This window comes from Sorex araneus, chromosome 5, assembly GCF_027595985.1.
Source record: "Sorex araneus isolate mSorAra2 chromosome 5, mSorAra2.pri, whole genome shotgun sequence".
NCBI lineage: Eukaryota > Metazoa > Chordata > Mammalia > Eulipotyphla > Soricidae > Sorex > Sorex araneus.
In genome coordinates this window covers 8305021-8332539 of record NC_073306.1, presented here as the reverse complement: position 1 = coordinate 8332539, position 27519 = coordinate 8305021, and the positions used below count along the sequence as shown (strand labels likewise).

General features: G+C 48.5%; 1 protein-coding gene across 1 annotated transcript in view; it reads right to left on the bottom strand.

Annotated features, from left to right (window-relative positions):
* Positions 1 to 5134: 5134 nt before the first annotated feature.
* The window catches only part of WLS (Wnt ligand secretion mediator), a 126009-nt gene continuing 103624 nt past the window's right edge, over positions 5135 to 27519 (bottom strand). Inside the window, exons 11-12 of the mRNA XM_055140493.1 lie at positions 20617 to 20770; positions 5135 to 5961 (exon numbers count right to left, since the gene is read on the bottom strand). Coding sequence (XP_054996468.1) covers positions 5852 to 5961; positions 20617 to 20770 — 264 coding nt within the window. The 3' untranslated portion in view covers positions 5135 to 5851. The remainder of the gene's footprint in view (positions 5962 to 20616; positions 20771 to 27519) is intronic.

Genomic DNA, 27519 nt, shown 5'->3' with positions numbered 1-27519 from the left:
CATCCCATATGGTCCCCCAAGCACTGCCAGGAGTAATTCCTGAGTGTAGAGCCAGGAGTAACCTCTGAGCATAGCTGGGTGTAATCCAAAAAGAAAAAAATTGCTGAAGAAATGCTGAGTGGAGTGAGAAGGAAAGATATAGACACAGAATAATCACTCATATGTGGGACGTAAAGATACAAGGCAAGGTAGCAACAGTGGGCCAAAACAACAAGAGAACTGGTTCGTAAAACTATAAAACTTGAGTTTGGGGGGCTGGAGTGATAGCACAGCAGGTAGGGCGTTTGCCTTGTGCGTGGCTGACCCGGGTTCGATTCCCAGCATCCCATATGGTCCCCTGAACACCGCCAGGGGTAATTCCTGAGTGCAGAGCCAGGAGTGACCCCTGAGCATCACCGGGTGTGACCCAAAAAGAAAAACAAAACTTGAGTTTTGGTGATGGTGGTGGGTTGTGTGGATGGGGGGGGGGCGGAGGGGGCTGAAAGGGAGGGGCATTAGATCCTTAGAGAAGGAAGGTGGGTGAGGGGTGTTGGAATTATGTTCACAGGGAATTATCATCAACCGTATTGTAAATCACAGTACCCCAACTGATAAAAAGTTAATTAAAAAGCAAATTTTAAATTCTATTCAAAAAAGCTACAGTGCCATTTTCTTATTTATTTATTTATTTATTTATTCTTTTGGGGTCACACCCAGCGACGCTCAGGGGTCACTCCTGGCTCTACACTCAGGAATTACCCCCGGCCGTGCTCAGGGGACCATATGGGATGCTGGGAATCGAACCCAGGTTGGCTGCGTGCAAGGCAAACGCCCTACCCGCTGTGCTATCACTCCAGCCCCATGCAGTGTCATTGTCTTAGGCTGTTGAGCAAGTTGTGCTATTTTCACCCGAGCCTGCCTGAACGACCTGCTGGAGAAGGAGGACACGGGTGCCGTGAGCAGGAGACGCGTCTGGCGTCAGGCTGAGAGGCTCCGGGCCTGTAGGGAGTTCGGTTAGAGGTCAAGGGTCAACGCCCCACAGGGGTCTGGTCATCGCCCTCAAGGGATTTCTGGACGATGATAGCTCAGTGCCTCACGTAGAGAGAGGCCGTGCCAGGCACTTGCTGGCTCCGGGGAGTAACCGGGAAGACTCCTGTGGTATCAGGAGCGAAGACTGCTGAAGCTGTCTCAGGCGTCCCGGAACCAGCCACCGTGTCGAGTGTGGAGGTGAGAGCAAGCTCCTGGGAGTGTGAATGAGGGGCCCCAGGGAGGACGGGCAGGAGTTAAGTCAGCTGCATCAAGGTGTGGGAGGGTGGGTCTTCTGGGTCCGAGGAGACCTATTCACGGGCTCTGAGCATGGGTCCAGTGTTGTGGGAGTGGCCCCCGAAAGTTCCTGGACAGCCTTCCTTCGCCCCTCCCCCACCAAAGAAAAAGAAAGGAAAGAAGGGGAATCCCAAAGGATGTAGGATTCGCCCCAGTCGCTAACCATTGGGATTAGCTGAGGTGTCCACACGCCGACTCGATCCCTGCCTCACTCCTACACTCGGCTCCTTTCTAGAGGAGCAGGGAGATGGTCCTAGTTGTTGGAGGCTTCATCCTGGGTGAGTTTCCTCAGCTCGCCCAGTCAGACTCTCAGAGCTCAGTGCAAGAAAGAGTTTCTGGAACTGGCAAGATGAGGATGAAACCTGAGGCCATTTCCCCACGAGTTTTTTTTTTAACCTTCTCGCCTTTCCGAGCCCCAGGAGGTGGCTTCCCAGGTTCCCTCAGCTCTGAGAGTTGGACCGAGTGCTCCGGTATCAAAATTGTGAGGGAAAGCCATTGTTTCGCCAATAACGACACTTGTCCCCTTAAGGGGAAGATAGAGGAGTAACACCCAGTGTTAAATGAATGAACGAAAAACAGATTTGGTTGAATGGATTTCTTTTAAGGCAGATATTGGGGAATCTTACACTTTCTTTTAATACTCTTTCGAATGACTTGAACAGAATTTTCAGGACAACTTGGAAAAACGAGTCCCTTGGCTAATGATCATTTCTCTCTCAAGGTTGATCTTTTTCCCCTGTTGCTTCTGGAAGAGTTCCCTAAAATTTCCACAGGATGAACATGTTTGTGGTTATGCTGAGAGCTTTAGGGCCCCAACATCCACATCTGTAAGCTGGAGTCTGGGGGGAGGGGGGCATGTAGGAGAGTGGGCGGGAGGATGGTTTCCAACCATCTTCTTTTGACCTTGTTTGTCCTTCAGTATCCACTTTCTCTCCTGCATCAGGACGAAAGTCCATTTATTCTTTCCAAACTACATCATCAACTCTCTAACTTGCCTTGGGGCTTTTTAAAGGCTTGGCCTGAGCCACCTTCCCACTGGGAAGGTTACTGCATTACTGTCATGAGGCTGCCTCTCACCTCTCAGGTCACAGTCTAGTTTTCTGCCCAGAGAAAACTCTGTGCTCAGTGCTCTCTCTTTCTCTCCCTCTGTGTCTGTCTCTGACTCTTTCTGTCTCTCTGTCTGTCTTTCTGTGTCTCTGTCTGAATGTCTCTCTCTGTCTCCGTGTGTGTCTGTGTCTATGTCTGTCTGTCTGTCTGTCTGTCTGTCTGTCTGTCTGTCTCTCTCTCTCTCTCTCTCTCTCTCTCTCTCTCTCTCGTCTTGGTCTTCATGGACGCCCATCCTGCTCTCTCTCTCTCCCCACACCCCCAGGTGGGCTCGACTGCTCTCCCCATCTATCTCCCTACGCCGCCAGGGAGGTCCTACACGTTCAGACTCAGTAGGCTTTTGTCCATCCTGAAATGCTGTTTAAACTCTTAGGAAAGCCGCTGCCGTTTTCCTTCCCCACAGACCTAGTGTTTTCTGTGGCACCTGGGTCTTTGCTCTGAGTCACCGACCTCATCTTCCTCCTCTCACCTTTTGACTGAGGTCATGACTGACTCATGATGTGGCTTTGATGTTCTCCTCCTCCTTGTTGATGGCTGCCAGTCTCCTGCCATGGAGAGTCAGTTTCTTTGTGTTTCCTTTTTGGATCAAAACCGACAATGCTCAGAGGTTACTCCTGGCTCTGCACTTTGGAATCACTTCTCCCAGGGCTGGAGGGACCATCTGGGATACCGGGGATGGAACCAGGGTCAGCCGCATGCAAGGCAAACCCCCTGCCCGCTGTACTATGGCTCCGGCCCCACCACCTCTCATTTCTAACCATTAGACTGCTAGTAGCCCCAGAGGATGGCATATTTTCTCTGACGGTCTGTCAGTGCAAAAGGGATTCTCGGGTTTGTCTTTGAAAACTGAAACAATACACAGGGTAAGCCATGAAAGGCCACCCAGCTTGATGTCCTGATCGCTAATGCTGTCCCAGTTTGGCAGTGAGAGAGACAGCGGTGTGGGGAGCTGGGATCAGCACTGCTCGCTCAGGAAAAGGTTCACGGAAACATTCCTGGGACCGAGACATCTTACAGCTGTTCTTACTGCCCAGACTTTCTTCGGGTAGACTTCCATTCTTTCATGGATCCTTGAGTTACTCTGGGAAAGTTCTAGACAAGTCCCTCTTTCGGTTAAGCTTGTCGGAGATGGTTTTTGCTCCGTAGAGACCTTCAGATAACTGACCCACACTGATGCTTTGCCAAGAACCTCTCCCAGGCTGGGCTCAAAATTTGAGTACTCTTCCTCGGTGAGGAGGCCCGCATGCAGGATGCTTCCACCTTCCTCTTCCAACACCAGAGAAGAGCTCTGCTCTTCCTCCTGTACTGTCCCCTTGGGCTGAGCCTTGTCCTGTCTTTGCTGGGCTAGTCCAGCCCGACCAAGCTCCAGTGGTAATTTGGGTGACATGGCTTATCTGCCCTACAACCTTAAGCTTTCAGTTCTTACCAGAGCATTAAAAACCCTTTAATCCATTTATTAGGGCATGAGGAATCTCCTGTTATTTCCATCCCTGTATCCCAGCCCTGCCCAATGATTAGTTTTCTTCACTGTCTCTCTGATTTTTGTTCTTTTGTCCATGCAGCCAATCCGGGTTCGATTCCTCCGTCCCTCTCGGAGAGCCCAGCAAGCTACCGAGAGTACCCCGCCTGGACAGCAGAGCCTGGCAAGCTTCCGGCGGCATATTTGATATGCCAAAAACAGTAACAACAAGTCTTACAATGGAGACGTTACTGGTGCCCGCTTGAGCAAATCGATAAACAATGGGACGGGATGACAGTGATACAGTGCTACCGTGCATAGTTTTAAACATCAGGGAACAGAAAAGGTGGGGGTAGGTGAGTGGAGGGGGAGTATAGGAGTGGATGAATCCAAGACGCTGTGCCCCGGCTCAGGGCACTCACAAAGCTGTTGATAGACTCTAGAAGGACTATTTCCATGGTGTTTTAGAGTTTACAAAGCGTCTCCAGCACTACGATGAACGGACTTCACTGGCACCACGACCTGTGAGGAGCTGAGGTGTAGGACGGGCAGACTGGGGTTGAGGGCAGCCCAGATTAGGCAGTTTAAACAAGGTCACGCTAGGAGGCGCTGGACCTCAGCGAGGAAGCCAGTGTTCACAATCTTTGCTCACTGGGTGGGTCTTGCCGGATGGTACAGGTGAAAGACAGCCCAGAGGGCTATGTGGGGAGTGGAACTCAGGTGGGCGTAGACAGCTGCTTCTTTTTATTTAATTTTTGCTTTTTGGGGTCACACCGGGCGATGCTCAGGGGTTACTCCTGGCTCTGCACTCAGGAATTACTCCTGGCGGTGCTCGGGGAACCCTATGGGATGCTGGGAATTGAACCCGAGTTGGCCACGTACAAGGCAAACGCCCTCCCCGCTGTGCTATTGCTCCAGCCCAGACAGCTACACCATAACTCTTCCCTCTGTTGCCATCCTCACCAACCCGGAGGAAGCCCAAATAGCCAGGAGAGAAAACGTTATCCCGGTTCCAGAAACAGAGAAGATACCACCTCTACTACACATTCTGATATGATGGCAAAATATTTTCACTTTTCCAAAAATCGCCTCCCTGCTCTCTCTTCACCCCATGGGCCTGATCTCGGAAGAATCCACACGCGCTGGGCTGGGCAGAAGGCTGAGGCAGCCTCTGCATATTGGCAGAGACAGGTTGATTTGAATGATCGGATAAACTCCGGAGGCTGTTTGAAGAGTCTTATCAAAAGAAAACACATTTTAAGCAAGAGGTTAAAAAAAAGCTTTTCAGACCCAAAGGCCATTTAATACAATAAATCCTACTCGGGAGTTTAGCAAATAATTTTTTTTTTTTTAAACCCACATCCAACAGACTGGTTAGTATCGGATACACAGATTTGGTTTCAAAGCTGAAATGCCCCTGGTGTACGAGACCGACTCAAGAAATTCGGTTACTTCATTTCGGGTTGTAAGAAAAGGAGGGGCACAGATGTATGGACAACTTAAATATTACTGCAATAGGCTACTTGGTGATATAAATAGGAGAACAAAGACTCGGTCACGAACTCAAGTGAGAAGCCCGTGACGTTGAGTCTTTCTTGGGCTGCAAAGGATGTTAAAATCTATCCTAGAATCTAAAAACAGGAAAATGAGTCAAATATTCCACTCTGTAGAAATCCCATCTGGCCCCGACCACCCCCAACACATTTGGTTTCCTAACCACCTGCTACAGATGTTACTATGTCACTAATTAACAACAGCACAGAGAACAGTGTCCAACCGGAGACTTCGCTATGATACACGATTCGTCAGTGGCTGCAGGACTCTTGCTCCGAACGCCCCGGGCGGGAGGCAAACTGACAAGGCTCCATCCCTGGTCCAAGCCACCGCAGCTAAGAGACGGGAGTGGTCGTTTGCACGGGGGGAAGCTCACTCCGGAACCGGCCGCCCCTCTGATGGGAGGGGCTGGGGGCGGGGTCCGGCAGCCCCCTACTCCTGGGCCTCCTTGCGCGTCAACTTGTAGATCTCGGTGGGTCCGTCCACGTGGGTGATCGTGGTGGTGAGCTGTAGTTCCTCCCCGCTGTGCACAGCCAGGTCGCCTGAAACAAGGGCTGGGGGTTAGACGTGAACGCAGCGGGAGCTGGGAGCTGGACCACTCCGGGGGCAGCCGACCTCTTCCACATCCTGACCCCGGAAGGAGAAAACCTACACCCATCCCACGTAAAACTAGGGCTTAATTCAACCTTTCACCCAGAGGCTGGGCGTGATTTCATGGCATGATTGTTTTACCTCCCCTGGAAGAGATGCTCACGGGAGAAAGAAGTGTCAGTTCACCTGTATATTATTTGTAGCAATTATTAACATTTAATGAGGGCTTCCTTTGTGCCCGACACTATCCAGGGCTTCTAGGAGATGCCATCTTTTTTTTTTAAGATTTGTTTTTTTAATTGACTTACTGTGAAATAGACCCTTACACAGCTGTTTATGATTGGGTTTCAGTCACACAGTGTTCCAACACCCATCCCTCCACCAGGGCACATTTCCCAGGGCCGGTGTCCCCAGGGTCCCTCCCATCACCCCCACCCCCACCACACCCTGCCTCTATGGCAGGCACCTCTCTGTCTCTCTTTCTGTCTCGCCCCCCCCACCACACACACACACACACACACACACACACACGCACACACACGCACACACACACACACACACACGCACGCACGCGCACACACACACACGCGCGTGCGCACGTGCACACACACATGCACACACACACATGCACGCACACACACACACGCACGCACACGCACGCACGCACACACACACGCACGCACACGCACGCACGCACGCGCACACACACACACGCGCGTGCGCACGTGCACACACACATGCACACACACACATGCACGCACACACACACACGCACGCACGCGCACGCACACACGCACACACACACACATGCACACACGCGCACACACGCACGCGCACACATGCACACACACACACACACGCACACACCTTTTGGGCACTGTGTTTTGCAAGACAGATACCGCAGATACGGAAAGGTTATCATGTCTATCCCTTTACCTACTTTTTAACACTCAGTTCTTATCCAGAGTGATCGTTTCCAACTACTAGTGTCATACTGGTCCCTTCTCTATCTTATCTACCCTCCGCGCCACACATACTTGTGAGAGATTCCAACCACTGACCAGTCCTCCTGGCCCCTCTTTTCCCTGGCCTTGGATATACATAGTCTTCTACTATGTATATATTTTTATATGCCACAAATGAATGCCGTTATGCTCTATCTGTTCCTCTCCTTCTGACGCATTTCACTCATAGGTGACTGCATTTAATTCTCGGAGGAGCCGTCTGGGGCAGGCACACTTTCATTCAGCGGGATCCACAGAGAAATCTGGGTCCTGGCCCAGGTGAGGGGGCAGGTACAGGACACGGCAGGAAGTGGCCAGAGTAAGGCTGGTTTAACTCCATCGACTCCCAGGCCAATGCCGGGGTCCGAACCAGCACCCCAGCCCCCTCACACACAGAGAGATGTGATAGGAGGGGAAGGCATGCATACACAGATACACACTTGCTGTGCAGTCTGCAAAGGACCTCTGCCCTGTCAAGGTGGACAAGACCTATCTCTATTTACCAGAAAGATTCCTCACTGGAATACACCTAGGAGCAATGAGGGCCGTTCTCTTGAGAAAGAAAAATACCAGGCATGCATTCTGGAATTTTCTCTGTCCCCATGAGTCTGGACATAATGCCAGTGTTTTGAAACCCAGGGGCAGAGATGGTCCTCCCCTCAAATGAAATAAGATGACCTTTTCTCAATGGGCAGGGGGAAAAAGAACTTTCTGCTACTGCCTAAAGTTATTTCAAGTCTCAGTAACGAAGAAAGGGAAAATGGGCAATGCGGAGACCCGGTGGTGTTCAGAGACTGCGTGGACACGAGTGGCTACATGCCCAGCTGAAGGCGAGCCCATGGACATGGAATATTGGTGGGCATGCACTTGCACACGTCTATCTGTGCATTGGGGTGTCCACGGTAAAAGGCTCCAGTTACATTTGGTTACTTTTATACTGTGCTCATATGACTTCCTGTCTTCCTGCGGTCAAAATATTCACAACACCCAGTTAAATAAGCAAGCACTATTTTTTACTGGGAGTCCAAACTAGAATTTAAAACTTCAAGCATCACTCTGGCCCTTCCCTTGGGACGAATATCCTGTCACTAGTTTAAGAATCCCTCCTGACGTCAATGAATCTGATGGTTTTTGAACCCCAGTGCCTCCAACCCTCTCCCCATCCATACATCCTGGACGCTGCTTGGCCGGTGTCCAAGCCTGCCACCCAGGGGGAGTTTTTCCTTGAAGACTCATTTCTGGTGCTCTGTGCTTCGAGTCAATCTTATCATAAACGCTGGCCTGCAATTCTCTCCTCAGACGCGGTCATGGTTAGAGCAGGGCTGTGAACGGCTACTGAGGACATCTAAGAACGGGCAGGTGTTAGGACCCGCTGAGTCGGAGCACTGCCATGACAGGCTCCGGGGCCTCTGAGTGACGAGGCCTCTCCCAGGAGCAAGAAACTAGCTCATTTCTGGTAAACACGGGTGGAGGGTCACAAAGTGTTAAAGCAGAAAAACCAGATGCTTTTGGTCAGAGATTAGGTCCCCGGAATGAGATTAGGTCTCCGGAACAAAACTGTCAGGAAGTAGGCTGGATGTTTCGGGCCAAAACAACAACAAAAATATGTACTCTATAGGTAATAGAAAATTGTTGAGTAATGCCTGCTTGCTCAAAGGAAAGGATAAGAACTTGCTGGAGCTAGTGCTCGGGGTTCTTGTGGAAACCCGCTGCACCCGGGGCGGATACTTGGACCCCAGCGAGCTGGAACAATAAAGCTCGCTGTGTCATTTGCATTATCGGCTCTGTTCTCTGTCCTCGAGGGGGGGCGGGGTGACTCCAGACCCTAACACAGGCTCTTACTCATTTATTGAGTATGGTCTGGGGGGACCACTTCCGCCTGGCTCTGTGCTCACTCTCTGGTCTGTGCTGGGGGTCAAGCCACGGACGCAGGATTGGTGGAATGTCAGGCCGGGAGGCTTATACTATCACTCGGATCTGGGTTCGACAATTCCTCTTCGTCCAAGCCACAGTCCCAGGGCAGAGAAGATACGAAGGAGAACGAGGGCTTCATCCATCCTGGGGTCAGGGTGGAGGGCGGTTAAGGGCACAGAGTGAGGCTGGGGGGTTTCCCCTGGGATGCTGGACCTGGATACTGAGCCCGTCTCCCAGTGACGGACTGCACATCCTTTGAACTGTGACTTCTAGTACACTTCTCAGTCAAGCAAGAGGTCTCAAGTTTCCGAGTCAACCCTGGTTTGGGATTTGGATAACTCTCTTGCCACCCAAATTTCCAAGCCACTTTCAGGATCTGCGTGCCCTTGTTAGTCCTCACAGTTTCAAAGAGAATCCTGGCTACCCCAAAAAACTCACTGATCCCTCCAAAAGTGTTTGCCTAAGGAAATCCTTTCACCAGGACTCTTAGAATAGATACCAGAATGGAAAACCTACTTTTTGTTTTGTGTTGAGCCAGATGCTAATTCCTGCAAGAGGCAGGTCCTTGCAAAGGTGTGTGTAATCCTACCAATCTCTTGAAGAAACAGCCTGCATTATTTTGGATTCTTTATTTTCACAAGGAGCCTATCCTATGGTGCTTCCAATGTACCTGACACCATTCCCAACACCTCACAGATGCTAATGCATTCCTTCCTCACACCAGTCCTCTGCCAGAGGTGCAATTTGCATCATTCCCATCCTATTAGGAAGAAAGGGGTCACAGAGAGATTAGAGTAACGTGCCCAAGGCCCAAGGTGGTAAGTTCTGACATTGGAATCAGTCTTCAACCTTCAGGCTATGCAGACTCATAGTAAACAGTCACATTTCTAATAGCCGATCAGACTGTTAACCATCCTACATAGAGACATGCAACCACTCTGTAGGAACTGCCCAGAGATTAATTGCTCAGCATCGGCTGGCTTTTTATTTTTATCTGATGAGGGATAATTTGAGAATTCACAACAGCAGTGTGTCGATATTAAGAGGATTCCTGAGAGGCATTATCACATTCATTGGAGGGGCTAAGCGTGCCCTGTACTTCCTCCTCGGATGTGAAGAAACTGAGGCGTGGAGAGGCAATTAATTTCTGTAATGTGATCCAGCTTCCCGTGGCAGAGCTGGGATAAGGATCCAGATCAATGGGACCCAGGCTAGGGAAAATCTAAGATTCCCATGTGGTTTTATTGGAATGACAGCCAACTTTTCCCCTTTAGGGAATGAATGTGGGAACCAGGCAACAGCTTCGCAAGAGGGGGGACCCCTCCATATGCCTCCGATTCCATCAACTCCTACTTCTGCCAAGGTCTTGCTCCATCTGTTCTTCTCACCACTCCGAGCTCCTGCTCAAAACACAAACAGCTCCAAGTCTCCTCCCCTCCAAGATGGGGGCGGAAGGGAAACCTCTCCTTCCAACATGTGATGGTTCTTATTTGGGGGGAATGGAGGCTAAAGGGGGAAAGCAAATTTTAGGGAAGAGAGAATTCTCTAGTTGACAATAAGGCTTTCCTGGGTCAAGACCAGCTCAGACCAGCTCAGCTCATCAGCCATCAACGAAATGCTGATTTCTAACGATGAAACACCCAGCTCCAGTGCAGATAAAAAGAGCCAGCTCCAGCCTCAGATCTAATCTCAGAGGACTGTCAACAGGCCCATGTCTACATGCATACCCACAGGAGTGTAGTTATTCTAACCATCTTAACCATTCTGGCAACCCAGGAAGTTGCACCATGGGAGGTAAGGGAAAACATCGATTCCTAGGGCTGACAGCATAACAATGGCAGTCACCAGAAGTTCTGTGCCTACCTTAGGAGAAAGAAGAATTGCTCAGGGGTCGGACTGGAGCAATAGCACAGCAGGTAGGGCATTTGCCTTGCACGAAGTCAACCCGGGATTGATTCCTCTGTACCTCTTGGAGAGCCCGGCAAGCTACCAAAAGTATCTTGCCCGCATGGCAGAGCCTAGCAAGCTACCCATGGTGTATTTGATATGCCAAAAACAGTAACAACAAGTCTCATAATGGAGACGTTACTGGTGCCCACTCTAGCAAATTGATGAACAACGGGATGACAGTGCTATAGTGCTCAGGGGTCACTTTTGAGCAGAACTAGGAATGACCCCTAAGCACTTCTGGGTATGGTCCTAAAGGAAAGGGGAGGGATAGGAACTGAGAGAGGGAAAGGAAGAAGAATGAGAGAAGGGGGTGGGGCGGGGTGGGAGGAAGAGTGAGAAATTAAATTGCTATGGCAACGTTGAGACTGTTCCACAGAATCTGGGAGAGAATGGAGCTTGCGGTGTATGATGGTTGCCTAACTCTGTCCTTGCAACACCTCATACCAGATGTGACTTCAGAGAGTTTCCGTGACTTTACAGGATGCCTTGGGGCCCTACGTAGGGTACTGACGTCAAGATCCCAAACCATCTGAGTCTACCTCCAAAGTTTATGGTCTTTCTATAACATTCTTGACTTCGTTCTGTTTCAGAGGAACTTTTTCTACTTCCTCATGTACTTCCCATTCTATGTGCCTGCAAAGCTAAGCTCAAAATAAGTAAGCTCATAACTCTGCACTTAAGTCCCTCACTTGGATGAGAAAAACAAGGAGAGTGAGTGATATTTGTAAAGCTCAATTATTTTCATGCGAAGAACTCATGTTGTTTACTCCTTCCTATATTAGTGATATTAAAAAAATTAAGAACAATGATTTTGGGGGGTATTCATGACTGATTGTTTCCTTGTCTAAGGATAACCTAATATCTCATTTTGTTGTAAATGCTCATTAACACACCCAGTGAGAGTTGCCTGGTACAGGGCCGACTCAGGTACCCCCTGCTCATAGCTGGGTTCAGGCCCACACAACAGCCTTGGTAGCCCCAGTGGTGTTCAGGGACAAACCCGTTGGTAGCAAACAGGTGCACCCTGGCATGGGTGAGCTTTGGGGGATTCTTTTCTGTAAGGGTGGATGGAGCCTTGAGGAAACAGGATTCAGGAATCTTCAATCCTGCCTTCTCCTGTTCTCCTCCATATCCCACTGAAATGGTTTAAGCCAGTCTTGAGGTAGGCCTTAATCTAATAAGACCCGAGTCCCTGTTAAGGAGTGATCAGGACACAGATACACCCAGAGCTCCGGAGACTGTGGGAGAAGATGGATGTCCACAGGACATGGAGTGAGGCTCCGGGAGAAACTAATCCTGCGGATTTGGGGATCTTGGACTCCGAGCCTCTAGAATGCAAAGAAGAAATATTCTGGGGTTAAGGCCTCCCCAGGTGTCAAAACAAACACTTAGGAAGCAGAAGGATCTTTCCAAGAAGGTCCTGGGAAGTCAGGAAAATAGCTCAAAAGGCTGGAGCGCATGTGGGAACCCCAGCACCCACTGGTGGTGACCACGGAGCATGAGGGTGTGGTTCAAAGCAAACACCAAAAAGAATGTGATGGTGGCTCCAGAGGGGACTGGAGGGAGGAAGTGCATGAAAGCCAAGAGCAGAACAGGAAGTGCCAGAGACACGAGGACACAGGGCAGGCTGAGAGACCCCTTCTGTATCTGGCTCCAGCCCTGGTGGGAAGACCCTCGATCCCGACTCTGGAATACCCCGTTGAAGTCAACCCAGCCATGGGGAGCAGGGCTGTGGGGACCCAAACACCAACCCTGGGAATCACCTCAATGAAACAAGCCACTGTCCTGTGCCTGGGGCCCAAACCAAACTCTGGCAGTGTCAACACCTTCCCAGAGACACAAGCAACAGGAGACACAGAAGCTTCTGGAAACAGCCCCACAGAGTGAACAGCTACCGAGACAGGCCCTCGGGCTTGCTGTTGTGGCTTCCAGTAGAATGCGTGGGTCAGACAGAAGACATTTTGTGTGAATAGCAATAGAAAGACACACCAGTGGGCAATTAGACCCTCTGTCCCCTTCGTCACTTCCAGTCAGGAATTCCATCTCTCACCTATTTTCCTAAGGCCCGGCACGCATCCCAGAGACCAAAGACCACAGAAGGAAAAGCTTGGATGGAGAACTGTCTGCCTTTCAAGATACCCTCGCTGCTGAACCCATGTGATCTGGTGAGTGACTAATGGGTTCTGGAAGGTTCTCATGTGTGCATGGTGGGGCGGCTGCTCCCCTTTACGGGGCCTGTGCTCTGAGTGAAGGCTGTCGCTCCTCAGCCACTGCACTTTCCTCCCTGCCTGGGCAACCTCCAGAGTGACTCGTGGGTCGAAGAGGGTAAGAGAGGCAAGCAGAAAAGGGGCTGGGCATGAAACATCTTTGCTAAATTAAAAACAGGTTGAAACGGGGCCAGAGAGATGGTTCAATGGGCAGAGCATATGCTTCACATACACAGGGCAGGGTTCCATCTCCAGGTCGCCCTGGTCCCCTTGAGAACCTCCAGGTATAAGCCCTGTTCCCCCGCCCAAATTCTATGCTATGTCTGACATACGCACACACGCACATAACATTATTTTATCTACATATGCACATATATGCATAAGATATGTACGAGATGTGAATCACTAAATTCTTGGTTTTGAACATTAAGTCAAGGTGGAAGGAGTCCAAACCAGCTTCACATAGATACATGTATGTACATGTATGCACACAATGCAGAGCGGTTTGCACTTACATGTACACGAATAAATGAGCATGCGCACATCCACGGGCCATGGATGCTGCAAATGTGCATGTAAAATGACTGATGTATCTGTGGCATTGCTGCGATTACAGAGTCAGAACCCCGAGTTCCTGCAGTGCCCGTCTCTGAAAACGCACAGGCATGGGGTTGTCCTGTACGTGTTACTTCACCGGCCTTTCAGGAGAAAGAGGATGAAATCTTGTCTCCTGAACCAGCCTACCAGCTCCCTAGTGCAAGGTTCACACAACACACTTCTTGGGTAACACATAATTTGCTATGCGGGTGCAGGACTAAGTACCCACATTCTGTGGTGCCTTCTTAAGGGTCACTTCTGGTCCACACAATCAAAGAGCAGCAGACACACGGACAAAGAATGCTCTTCGGAAATGAGTCCTCTCTAGGACTGGCTTCCTCCTGCCTTCTCTCCAATCCGGTGTCAGAAAGGAAAGGTCTGGGCCGGAGCGATAGTACAGTGAGGAGGGTATTTGCCTTGCACACGGCCAACCTGGGTTCAATCCCTGGCATCCTGTAGGGTCCCCCAAGAACCGCCAGAACTTAATTTCTGAGTGCAGAGCCAGGAGTACCCCCTAGCATTGCTGGGTGTAAACCCAAAAGCCAAAATAAGTAAGTTAATTAAATTTTTTTTTTAAAAAAAAAAAAAGAAGAAGAAAGGAGGGGCTGGAGTGATAGCACAGCAGTAGGGCTTTTGCCTTGCACTTGGCTGACCCGGGTTCGATTCCCAGCATCCCATATGGTCCCCCGAGCACCACCAGGGGTGGTTCCTGAGTGCAGAGCCAGGATGACCCCTGTGCATGGCTGGGTGTGACCCAAAAAGCAAAAACAAAACAAAACAAAAAAACAAGAAAGGAAAGATTTTTGCTTCCACTGGCCATGCCTTCCTGCCATTTCTCTTCGCCCTCCCTGCACCCTTCTCTGCCTCCCCACATGAACCCATCCCCCCAGGAATCCCTCTTGCTCCTTAGCTCCTTCGGCTTCAGCAATCTCAGAAAATGCCTGCAAAGACACGTTGCCCGGAATTCGTGCAGGATCGGCCTCCTGAAGGCCGGTACCGCCACGCACCTGGGACTCATTCTGCAGAGCCAGAGATCTACATTCTTGGCTCCGGCCCTTAGAAGTGAGGGAGAGAGGGATCGAAGCCAATTTAAAAATAAAAACTTTCCACGGGAAGGGAAAAGGAGTACGGGAAGGCTGGGGGAGGAGAGGGAATGCCAGCCAGAGACCTGGAGAATTTAAAAACATCGTGTGGCCCCGAGCATTCATTTGCCAGGTTTCCATATGACATTCCAAAAGCTCTCTCCCCAGGGAGCTTTGAAATCCTGGCCAGGGCTCCATCATGCCTAGGACCCAGGGTTAGGGCCCCGGGGTCCAGGGAGAGACATGAAACAAAAGGGCGGAGAAGGAAAGTGATCAGAGAACCCAGCAAGGAGGCAGCCTGTCCATGCCATGTCGGGACAACCCACGGGAAAGCACGGGACACAGGGAGCTGCCAGGCTCTCATGACTGTAGGGGCATCACCACTGGGCACATGGACCCGCCTCCCTCCTAAGTCATGAGGGTCCATGTTTAGGGGCAGCACAGGCTTCCTCGATAGTCTGTCCCACACACTCAACCAGCTACATGAGTGTTTCCCAGGGGCCAGAGAGATAGCTCAGTGGGTAAGGAGCTTGTTTGCGGTCTATCTCTACTGCCACATGTGGTCCCCCATGCACTGAAGGAGTGAACCCTGGGCACAGAGCCAGGAGTAAGCCCTGAATACCACTGCGTGTTGTACCAACAAGAGTGTTTTTCAAGGCGGGATGGGCAGGATTGATAGCGCAGCAGCTAATGCATTTTCCTTGCACATGGCCAACCTGGGTCCAATCTCTAGTACCCTGTGTGGTCTTCGGAGCTAGCTAGGGGTGAAACCTGAACTCAGAGGCAGGAATAAGACCTGAGTACTGCTGGGTTTGGCCAAAACCCCAAAATTAAAAAAAAAAAACCCTGAACAAAACTAAACAAACAAAAAAAACCCAATGAGATCTCAACAAACCTCACTTCTAAGGTCTGGAGCCAAGAATGTAGATCTCTGGCTCTGAAGGATGAGTCCCAGGTGCGAGGCGGTACCAGCCTTCAGGGGGCAGATCTTGCACGAACTCCGGGAAATGTGTCTTTGCAGGCACAAAACCAACAAGAGCTCAACAAACCCAACAAAGAGCAATTGGAAGAAGACGGTTCTCTACTAGTCAGGGCTGCCCAGCTCTCTGCAGGATATTTGCACATCACTGGACGCTAAATGCCAGGGCACAACCTTGCCACAGTAACAATCCATAAGCATCACCTCCACTTTCAAGTGCTGCTTGACAAGGGAGCTGGAGAATATGTCCTGTGGTTGCCTACGGGATGACAATTCCGTGTCTTCAACAGCCACAGAATTCCGATGGGGACTGGACTGAAGGTCGCTCTCAACTGCCAGGTTTCTGGTGTCTGAGGGAGGCGGTGGTGCGGGAGTCCGGAGCTGCCTACCTCCTACAAATTGGGCCTTATAATTTGGAAGAGAGGCTGTCTCTCTGTCTTTATACTGCGGGCTATGACGCTGGCCTCCTACTGTCCACAAAAGCTGGGTATGGGTGACTGTGAAAATCAGTGACAGAATGCTCCCTGCTCCTCTCGACTACCACCATGGGACAGAAGGTGTCCTTTGCTGAAGAGACCATGGGGCTGGAGTGATAGCACAGCGGGGAGGGCATTTGCCTTGCACGCAGCCAACACGAGTTCGATTTCCAGCATTTCATATGGTCCCCCGAGCAACACCGGGGGCAATTCCTGAGTGCATGAGAGGAGTAACCTCTGTGCATTGCTGGGTGTGGCTCAAAAGAGAGAGAGAGAGAGAGAGAGAGAGAGAGAGAGAGAGAGAGAGAGAGAGAACCATGGTTGAAAGGACCTTTGAAGAAATCATGGGGCCGGAGGGATAGTACAGCCTGTAGGGCACTTGTCTTGCACCCGGCCAACCTGGGTTGGATCCCCAGTGTCCCATATGGTTCCCCAAGCACCACTGGGACTAATTCCTGAGCACAGAGCCAGGAGTAACCCCTGAGCAATGCTGGGTATGACCCTCCCCCAACCTCCACATAAAAGGATCACTTAAAGTAGGAACGATAGAGATGAGAGGGTTGCCACTGGTCACGTAGTATAAGCAACCAGGACACTGACACCCATTATGTGGACACAACACAGCACATATAATGATACAGACGCTGGGGCCAGTCTGGGCCAGTCTCGGGTCACCATGAGCATAATCATTCCAACATTTCAGCCAGGCAAGTCACTGATCTATGGTGGTATTTCCTGGGAAGGCAGAAACTACACAGTTACTTCTTAATCCACTCGAAGACAGAGTGGGCCATGTGGTTTCAGTCAATGTCCAACAAGACAGCCATGACATGAAGTGAAGATTTTTGTTTGCAAAGCCAGAACTCTCTCCTGCCGGTGTGCTGGAAGGGCCGCTGGAGACCCCGCATTCTCCAGGCAGAGCCAAAGACTGAGCAGAGGGAAGGAGAAGGGTGGCTCCCAAGCTCTCCAGAGAGGAAGTCAGACAGGGCAAGGTCTGGCCTTGCGAGCAGATGAAGCAGAAGTCGGCTCTTGCCTAGAGCTCGAGGCCGGAGATGAACCTGAAACTGGCATGAAATCTTTCCCCTATATGTGCTGGAGCAGGAAGGCAGAAAGCCATTGTCCAAAAGCTCTGGCTCCGAAGGGGCAGATGTGGTACCAGACATCCAGTTTCCAAAACCATCTCTGTACCCCTGACGCCCATCGCAGACCCCCTTCCCCGACCTGCTCCAGTGCCCTTGCCATCCTCCTCCTCCTGACCACTCCCCACAGCGTAATGCCTGTCTGAAAAATACAAGAGCTAACTGAAAGCTCATATTTCCATTTTTGAGCAATAGCACAGTGGGTAGGGCATTTGCCTTGCACACGGCTGACCCGGGTTCGATTCCTCCGTCCCTCTCGGAGAGCCCGGCAAGCTATGGAGAGTATATTGCCCGCACGCCAGAGCCTGGCGAGCTACCCATGGTGTATTCTATATGCCAAAAACAGTAACAAGTCTCACAATGGAGATGGTACTAGTGCTCGCTTGAGCAAATAGATGAACAATGGGATGACAGTGCTACAGTGTTGATTCAACACTTTAAAAAACACCTTTAGGAACCAACACGGGGACCAGAAAACTAGGACAAGGATTAAAGCATGGCTGACCCTATTCAACGCCTGCACTGCATATGGCTCCCCAACTATCACCACCAGGCATCACTCCTGAACGCAGGTACAGAATCCTGCCCACACGGCAGAGCCTGGCAAGCTCCCAGGGGCGTATTCAATACGCCAAAAACACTAACAACTAGTCTTACAATGGAGATGTTACTGGTGCCCACTCGAACAAATCGATGAACAACGGGTACTACCATGCAGTGCTACTGCTGACTCCCTTCCATTCAAAAACTGTAAAAACCCTTCCTTGCCCTGAAGAAGGTGAGTCTTCCAGCAAGAGTGGAGGAACAGGCAAACTTTCCCAAAACTCCATCACATGAAAATGTAATCATATTCCTCCGTACATATTCTTTAGCACTAGTTCCGAAAGATACACAGCCAGGAAAATGGTGTTAGGGCCAAATGGTTTAATACATTTGGGAAAGGCTGTTACACCCACCTGTTCTAGAAGATGTACACTAGAAATAAATACACTAAAAACATTAAAAAGTTTTCCCCATCTCTGGGCTGTCTTTGTATTCGGATCACTCTGTGGAAAGTACCATGCTGAGTGGCATGGTACTCAGAGGGCAAGAGACAGGCACAGAATGGTCTCATATGTATGTGGGACATGAAGAAACTTTGTAAGGGAATAACGAAATTCCAAAGGCAGAAAAGACTAGCAGGAGAACTGTGCTTCATTAGGAGGCTTGCCATGAGACAGGAGGTGGGAGTTGAGTGGGGAGATAAATTAGAGAAGGAAACACGACTTAGGCAATGGTGTGGTGGGGGGAAAGTACCTTCTCTAGACACAGACAGGAGGATCAGGAGGGAAACGGGACATTGGTGGAGGGAAGTGGACCCTGATGAAGGGATTGATGTTAGAAATTGTATGCCTGAAATTTAATGAATAACTTTGTAGCTCTGTAATCCCTGGCGATTAAAAATTTAAAAAATATTAAAAAATAAAGACATTAAAAGGTCCTGCCATAGAAACCTCATTGATGCCAACTAACCCAACGTTAATTGAACCCTAACAACATCTTGTGGCACCTCTACTGCGTGCAATTTGCTAGACTCCAGAAGATCAAGAGCAGGTTCCAAGGGGAAGGAAGCACTTATTAAAGAGCTCATAGGCAGGCAGAGTTTCACCAGACCCAGATGGGGGCAGACTCTGCAATTCACTCATTCATCTCCTACTTACTGAGCACTTCCTATAAGCAAGGCTAACCCTTGACAGCCAGTCCTCCTGGCCTTCAACTCTATTCTGAGGTGGAGTGAAGGGCACGGGCTTTGGAGAAAGAACGTCATGTATGGGGGCTGGGGGTGGAGGAGCCGTATCGATGTGTGCAGTAAGGATAAAGCAAGTATGAAAAAGAGAAGGACGAGTACAGAACTGAACAGCAAGCACTCCAAGAATAAGGCACGATGAGACTGTTGGGGTCTCAGCAGCCAGCCTGAGACTTTGATCAACTGCCCCGCCACTGGAAGCAAAGAGCTGGCCCTGTTTACGAGAGCCCAGGGGCTTGCTCCAGCCCTCCACACACGTAGGCACTCTGGTTGAGGATGAGGGACCTGACAATTACCAATTGCCTGAGCTGATACACCCGGTCCTGAGAACAGGAGATATAAATCATTAAATAACATCTGTACTGAGCCTGAGGAGGTAAAAGTGATCCATGTGGATTGCCTCCTGAAATGTATGTATAAAACTCCCTGTGTGAGAACTAATAAATGTGGGCTGCTGACTGACCACCAGCTTTCCCCCCTCTGGTGGTTCTTTCTCAGCGGCTGGAGTCTGCGGTGCGTGGAGGGTCAGGGCACAGGCTTCTCTCCTGCCCACTCCCTATCCTATAGCGAGTAAGTCCAGTGACTTTGGGGGATCATGCTCCAGTGTGCCTGGGGCCACTGGCCAGGACCCCGACAGAGACCAGTCTACTCATGTTAGAATACTGGCCAGGGTGGTGGTATCCATTTCCCCCTGCCACTAGAGAAGAAAGGGCTTCCCAGGCAATTTTTCCTCTTCTTTGAGCCTCAGTTTCTTCGTCTTTACAATAACCAGACTGGTCATGCTCTTTCTGCAGCATCCCCATGGAAGACAGCATAGAGGACCACTCAAGGACAGGAAGGAGACGAGCCAGGGAGAGCTGCTGATTTGTATAGCTGTCAACAAACATCCTTACGGAAAAATAAAGCAGTGCCCTTTCTAAGTCCTAGGGCCCAGTCCCACTCCTCTTGATATGCGGCATATTTTCCATCAATCATTTTGTTCAAAACAACTGAGGTGTGAAACATGATCTGTGTATTTAAACTGGAGCATCAGACTTAAGTGTAATAGTTCTCAATGGATTGCAAAAGTTAAAGAATGATGTTTTCTTTAAGAATTGCCTTTTGGGGGGCTTGAGTGATAGCATAGCGGGTAGGGCATTTGCCTTGCACGCGGCCAACCCAGGTTCAAATCCCAGCATCCCATATGGTCCCCTGAGCACCACCAGGAGTAATTCCTGAGTGCAGAGCCAGGAATAACCCCTGTGCATTGCCAGGTGTGATCCAAAAAGAAAAACTCAAAACAAAACAAGAATTGCCTTTTTGTCCTAGAGTTTCACTGCCCCAAGGGGTGCTCATCTGCTAACTCCTGGTCTTAGGAAACACTCATAGGAAAATTTCTGGTGAACCCAGAACTTTCGCTACTGAAATCTGATATAGACCAATGCCTACTTCTATTTCTCCTGCATTGTCGTGCTAATGCGATTAGAACTCACCATTAGACTGATCGTCTCCATAGTTCTTATGTGATGGAGCATACAAGAACATCAAAGCGAAGACGTACAGGTTCCACATCCCATAAATGCCTGTGAAAAAGGCACTGTTGACTTGCACCGTGACACCGCCCCACTTCCAATGGCCTTCAGTCACCTGTGGAGAAAGGACAGAGACATCCAGTGAGATTAGAGGGAGAAATAAAAGCACGAGGTACCAACTACCCAAGGCAAAGGGTAGTTTTTGCCTCTATATGAGGGGAAAGGACAGGGTGCTGGAATACTGCATCTCTTAGTATGAATCACTCAGGAATAAACCACAGTTCAGCAAGGGCTTGCTATGAGCCAGCCCCAAAGTCAGTGTTTCTCGCCTTGACTACACATGAGCATCAACCGCCTCTTCCTAGAAAGGTAACACACTAGTATCCCCTGTCACTCTGTCACTATCATCATGTTGCTCATCGATTTGCTCGAGCGGGCACCAGTAACGTCTCCATTGTGAAACTTGTTGTTACTGTTTTTGGCATATCTAATGAGCCACGGGGAGCTTGCCAGGCTCTGCCGTGTGGACGAGATACTCTCGGTAGCTTGCTGGGCTCTCCGAGAGGGACGGAGGAATCAAACCTGGGTTGGCCACATGCAAGGCAAATGCCCTACCCGCTGTGCTATAGCTGCAGCCCTAGTATCCTCTAAATTAAAGAATAGTGTTTGGGGCCTAATGTCTATTCACAATTATCCACAATAATTCACCTCTACCAGTTTTCCATTCCAGTGTAAGTAGGCAGAGACCAGTCCCATTTTGTTGGCTGGCATTTCTCCCAGATCATCTGAACCCAGGGACTCCATGAAAACAGGATGACTAAATACACACAAGAACCCTTAAAGTGAGCGCTTTCCTCAGTGGGAGACAATGTGGGAAGGCAAACAGCTCCAAGTTAGAGGTTCAAATCCAGGTTCTAACACTGTCTAATAATGTCAAGTAGATGTAGACACTGAATTTCAGCTTTTCTCAGTAAAAAACAAGACTTTCAGAGTTACTATTTTATTAAGTAACAAAAAAAATAGGTAACTATTTCATTAAGTAAAAAAGCATTTTATTAAGAACTATTTTATTACGTTACAAATTTCCTGGCATAGAGGAAACACTTAAAAAATCATATTGCTATCAAGTCATTTCATGTTAATCATTCACGAAGGTAACTGCATGCTTTCCAATTCTTCAAGAATGTTTCAAAGCCGCTTTTGTCTATATTTATAACTTGGTAATTGTTTTAGTGGCTGTCTCATGACATATGGATAATGCAAGGAACCTTCAACAGAACTTTTGAGCCGAGTGACTAGTGACTTGTATCTTGTGTGATATCAGTAGAAGTATTTTGGCCACTTCTGCTTGCTACTGGATATTTTAAGTGGGAGTAAAACCGAACATTGGTGATGACTTCATCCAGTTGGGTTATGGAATACATCTATAGAAACCCTCTCTAAGGCTTAAGGTGGCAAATGGTGTAGAAATGCTAATTCTTTCACTCAGAGGTTGATGTCACCTCCATAGTTAGAAGGAAGTCTGTCTGTCTCCACTTGGAGTCCTCCTTTTGACCCACGATCCCCTGGGGTTCCACTACTAAGTTCATCAGTACAGGTACTGTCTTTCGACAGACCCAGCCTGTCGTTAGACAAAGGAACCGATTACAGACTTAAGAGTTTTCAATTGCCCATCGTGATACATAAGTTTTCTTTCTATGATTCACAAACCAATCACCACATGGACTCATTCATTCTGGAAAGTAATTTACTTTCTATGACACACTCAGGAATGCTTCTAGCACAGAAGAATTTCATTATCTTGACTGATCTTAGAATTACGTACCATTACTCAAGCCACTTAGAACTGACTTTATAGAAATGTTTCCTTCTGAGAATGGAGTTCTTCTTATTTTGAAGAACAGAAATATCCTGACCTTATAAAAGTGACAGCATTTAGAGTATCTTGTTTTGGGCCCAGAGAAGAGCGATTTATACTTTCTCCTACCCTTGAGGGGACAGTATCTCTCAGAGGAACTCTAAGAACCTCTATTTCCTGTGCTATGAGCTGGGACAACTGGGTATTGACAAAGCTTCTGAAATTAAATCACACTGGGACTGGAAGGTCAAATCCATCAAAGAAAACTGCCAGTGTAGTCCCGCTACAAAATGGTGCTTGATACATCATTGTTTGTTGAATGACTATGAGAAAATGTATAGCATGTGGGGAACATCAGCACAAACACACAAAAATAGAAAGAGGGAGTAAGAGCAGTCAACTTGAAAAAGCAAAGAAAGGAGCTGAAGAGATAGTACAGAGGATAAAGCACTCAACTTGTCCACAGCAAACCTGGGTTTAATCTCCAGCAGGGCATGTGGTCCCCCAAGCACACCCAGGTATAACCCCTGAGCACAGAGCCAGAAGTAAGTCCTGATCACGCCTGGGTATGGCCCCACAGCCACAAATAATTATGATGAATTAAGTATGGTGAGCCATGATAGGTCACAATAATTTTACTTGAAAGGGGGGGGTTAATTATTGATATTCGGTTTAAATATTGTACTCTAATGTTTTCCTTTAGTAACACTTAGAATAAGTTAGTACAGACAGATATTATAAAGTTAGATTCTTTTGTAAGCATAACAATGATAAGGATGGTTAATATTTGTTCAACACTAATGGTGTACAAGGCACCACCCTAGGAAATTTACGTGAGAGATAATATGCAGTGTTTAAAAACAAATGAAGTCAGTAGATAATTATTTCCACTTAAGACATAGGTAAATAACAGAGAAAGGCAAGACTGCTCACCCAGAAAGTCTCCCTGACTCCAAAAGCAGCTCTTAGCTATTATACAATAAAAGGATCCAATATCAGCAGAAAGGGCCAGTGTCTGAAATTAGCATATGTGGCAATGATTTGGGTGCAGTGGAATTTCCTTTGAAAATTTACTTAACTGTCCATAACGTAAATGATTTACACAGTACACACACCTAGTTTTATGTGTTCAAATCAACATTGTGCCATGCAAATGCCCTCTATCCCACTCATGGTAATAAATGGCATCTGAGAAATCGGCTCTGCACGCGATACATCATTGTACAGTAGAACAGAGGATCTATGGCTGAGAAGGCAGATCCGAGCCCATCTCAGGTTTACTGAGACACCAGCTCACTGCTTAGAAAGGAGCGGCAGAATTCCTCACACTGTGGAATCCGTAATCTCTCCATGTCTGACTTCCTGCTGAGAACAAAGTGTGGCATTTGCATAAACGAACCATGTACACAGTGTCATGCTAGTGTTTGGAGACTTGGTTTTGTTGCCGGCCCCCTTGCTCAATTATTCATGCCCGAGACATCCTGGGCTCTAAGCAGAGTCCCACCAAAGGTCCCACACATTAAGTGGCCTCCACAGAAGAGACTTATACATTCACAGTCTAATTCACACCCACACAGAGAGATGGGAGAGTCACCCTCTTTGATGTTTAGAAAGAAAAATCAGGTAATCCCACCCCAGGCAGGAAAAAAAAAAAAAGTCATCTCTCTTTTGCCCAAGTCTCATTTCTGAAACTCCCTGTTTTTTCCTGATTTCACATTTGAACAATTTACTTTTGTGTGAAACCACCCAATTATACCTCTGCAGCCAATTGAAGGTCAAATCCCTTTACACCCAGTAGTCTTGACAACCAACATTCCACTTAACAAGACTTCCAGATCTCAGAGACAGGCTCACATTTCCCTCTGGAAGGAATGGAATGAAGTGGTCACACACACACACACACACACACACACACACACACACACTAAAATAAAATAAAATAAAATAAAATAAAATAAAATAAAAAAGACTTGAAGTCACGCTGTCTGTGAGTCTGTGGCCTATGGATTGACCCAGAAGCCAGGCACCTGGAAGCCTCCTCGATAAAGCTCAGAGAAGTGCTCCCTTGCTTTTAGCTTCTGTCCTCTACCCCTACCTCTAAAGGGATACATCTTTCTTTTCCTGGGGGAGAGGGGCTGAAATACCAGACCGAGATGTACCATCTCTCGGTTGCTATGACCGAGGCCATTAAAACAGCAGGCATGAACGGACTGCACCTCAGGACAGAGTCACAAAGCCTCAAGGTCACCGCCTTCCCCAGCTTCCCACCCGCCTTTCATTCCTGGCTTCGGCGCTTCAATATCCTGGCGAGATCCCCTTGCATTATATTTCATGGGGCTTAAATGCAAGCTCTCCCAGCAAGCCCGCGAGTATAATGGGAGTTTTAATACATTCCTTTTACCTAAGGCTGGGATCTATGTCAAAAAGTTACCCAATAGGTTTGCTTTCTGATGAGCTCATTGCGGAGACCTTCCAAAATGACATTAAAAAAAATAATAATAAATCCTCTGACGACTCTATTAATACAGTACCTGGGACAGTGAGAGTTAGGCCTGAAAACGTCTTAGATAGCTATAAATAAACCTTTAAAAAAAAATAGCCCAGCAGGGAAGAATGTGAGGAGCTAAAGGAATCCAAAAGACCTCATTGCTTATCCCTTCGGAGTTGAAATCCACTCGGGCCGGCTGCCGCCGCAGATATAAAAAGTCAGCCACAGGCTGAAGCTGTGTTCGAAGAGACTGGGCCAGTGGAATATTAATCTTTTTCTCATAAACACAGCCACAAATGGTGTCCCTTGGAAGGCTGGCTTCCTTTGCATTTAAGAAGGCGCATTCATTAAACACGGGAGAGGAAAAAATCTGCCTTCAAGAGCAGCCCGGATGAGTTGGTCTCAACTTCAAGGGGCTTGCACCTTCACCGAGGGCAGGAGAGGAGGCGGGATGGAATGTGGGAAACGTTGCAAATTTATTTAGCCATAGCGCTGCAGGTAGGGCATTCATCTTGCACGCAGCTGACCCGGGTTCGATTCCTCCGCCCCTCGTGGAGAGCCCGGCAAGCTGCCGAGAGTATCTCACCCACACGGCAGAGCCTGGCAAGCTACCCGTGGTGTATCTGATATGCAAAAAACAGTAACAGCAAGTTTTACAATGGAGACGTTACTGGTGCCTGCTTGAGCAAATCGATGAGCAATGGGATGACAGTGATTTCTTCCTTCCTTCCTTCCTTCCTTCCTTCCTTCCTTCCTTCCTTCCTTCCTTCCTTCCTTCCTTCCTTCCTTCCTTCCTCCCTCCCTCCCTCCCTCCCTCCCTCCCTCCCTCCCTCCGTTCTTTCTTTCTTTCTTTCTTTCTTTCTTTCTTTCTTTCTTTCTTTCTTTCTTTCTTTCTTTCTTTCTTTCTTTCTTTCTTTCTTTCTTTCTTTCTTTCTTTCTTTCTTTCTTTCTTTCTTTCTTTCTTTCTTTTCCTTTGCTTTAGAAGTGTGCGGAGGGAGGGGAACATCCCACAGTGTCCAGGTCTATTCCTGGCTCTGTGCTCCAAGGTCACTCCTGACTTGAGGAAGCATAGGCAGTGCTGGGGTTTGCAACAGCCTTCACTGCAAGCAAGGCAAGCACCTTATTCCCCATACTAATCTGTCTGGCTCAGGATGTGCAACACTGTTTACAGCTTTCCAAGGTGGCAGGAGGGCCAAGCACCATGTGCGTTCTGACTCTTTTCCCTGCCAGGAACCACAGCTTGGTTGCTGCCTTTCAGCCCTCAGTCCACCTTCCCTTGTGATGGAATCTCCAAGCTGTGCTGCCTGGCAGAATTGGCGAGACTGGAAGCCACGTTGCATTCCGGAAGAAAGAAAAGCATTTTGGTCACTAGAGGAATCAGCCTGGGAAGAAGTCGAGCTTCAGGAGCTCTTGTTGGAGCCTCCACTGGTTGGATGCAAAATTCATCCAGAATTTGAGACTGTTTTTCACTGTGTTTGGAGGGGAGAGTGAAGTTTCCAAGGTTTTATACATAAACAGTCGGATACAAGCACGGCACTGTTGTAGGGCAAAGCAGAGGTGGCGAGCAGAACTGGGGAGATCAACCTGCATATTTGTTTTAATTTTCCACGTTCACTGCAGCCTTCAGTAGCAGCACTAACATGCGCCGGGAGAAGGTCGTGGCCAATAGAGCTCTACAGCTTCCATAGGGGGGTGGATGCACCACTGGGCATTCTTGGGTGGAACTCAAGCTCTCCATGAACTGCAGAAGGGGGAAATTATTTTCACCAGTTCCCACATTGACAATGATGCGTTTCTTTAAGCTATGAGTGTAGAAAACTAATCTCAGTAGAAAACAACATTAGTACTGTCTGCCATTTTGCCTGCAATAGCAATCAGGTTTCTTGTGCCGCTATTCACAAAAGCCAGGATCTGGAAACAACCTGAGTGCCCAAGAAAGACGACTGGATAAAGAAGCTATGGCACATCTACACAGTGGAATACTATGCTGCTGTTAGGAAAAATGAAATCATGAAATGTGCTTTTAAATGGATGGACATGGAGAGTAACACTCTGAGTGAAATGAGTCATTAAGGATAGGGACAAACATAGAATGATTGCACTCATTTGTGGAATATAAAAAACATGTATGAGACTATTACCTATGGATAATAGAAATGAGGGACAGGAGAACTGGCCATGGTTGGAAACTTGTGACAAGTGGCAGGGGGAGGGAAAGAGGGCAAATAGGATAGAGCAGGGACCACTATGACAATGTCAGTTAGAAATGATCACTCTGGACAAGAATTGAGTGTTAAAACTACATAAAGGAATATATATGATAAGCTTATAGTACCTGTATCACAATCCACAATGACAGAGAGATAGAGAGATAGGAATAAAGAGAAGGAGAGAGAGAGAGAGAGAGAGAGAGAGAGAGAGAGAGAGAGAGAGAGAGAGAAAACGCGTCTTCAGTAGAGGCAGACTAGGAGAGGCAGTGTGGAAGGAGAGAAATTGGGGACATTGGTGGTGGGAAATT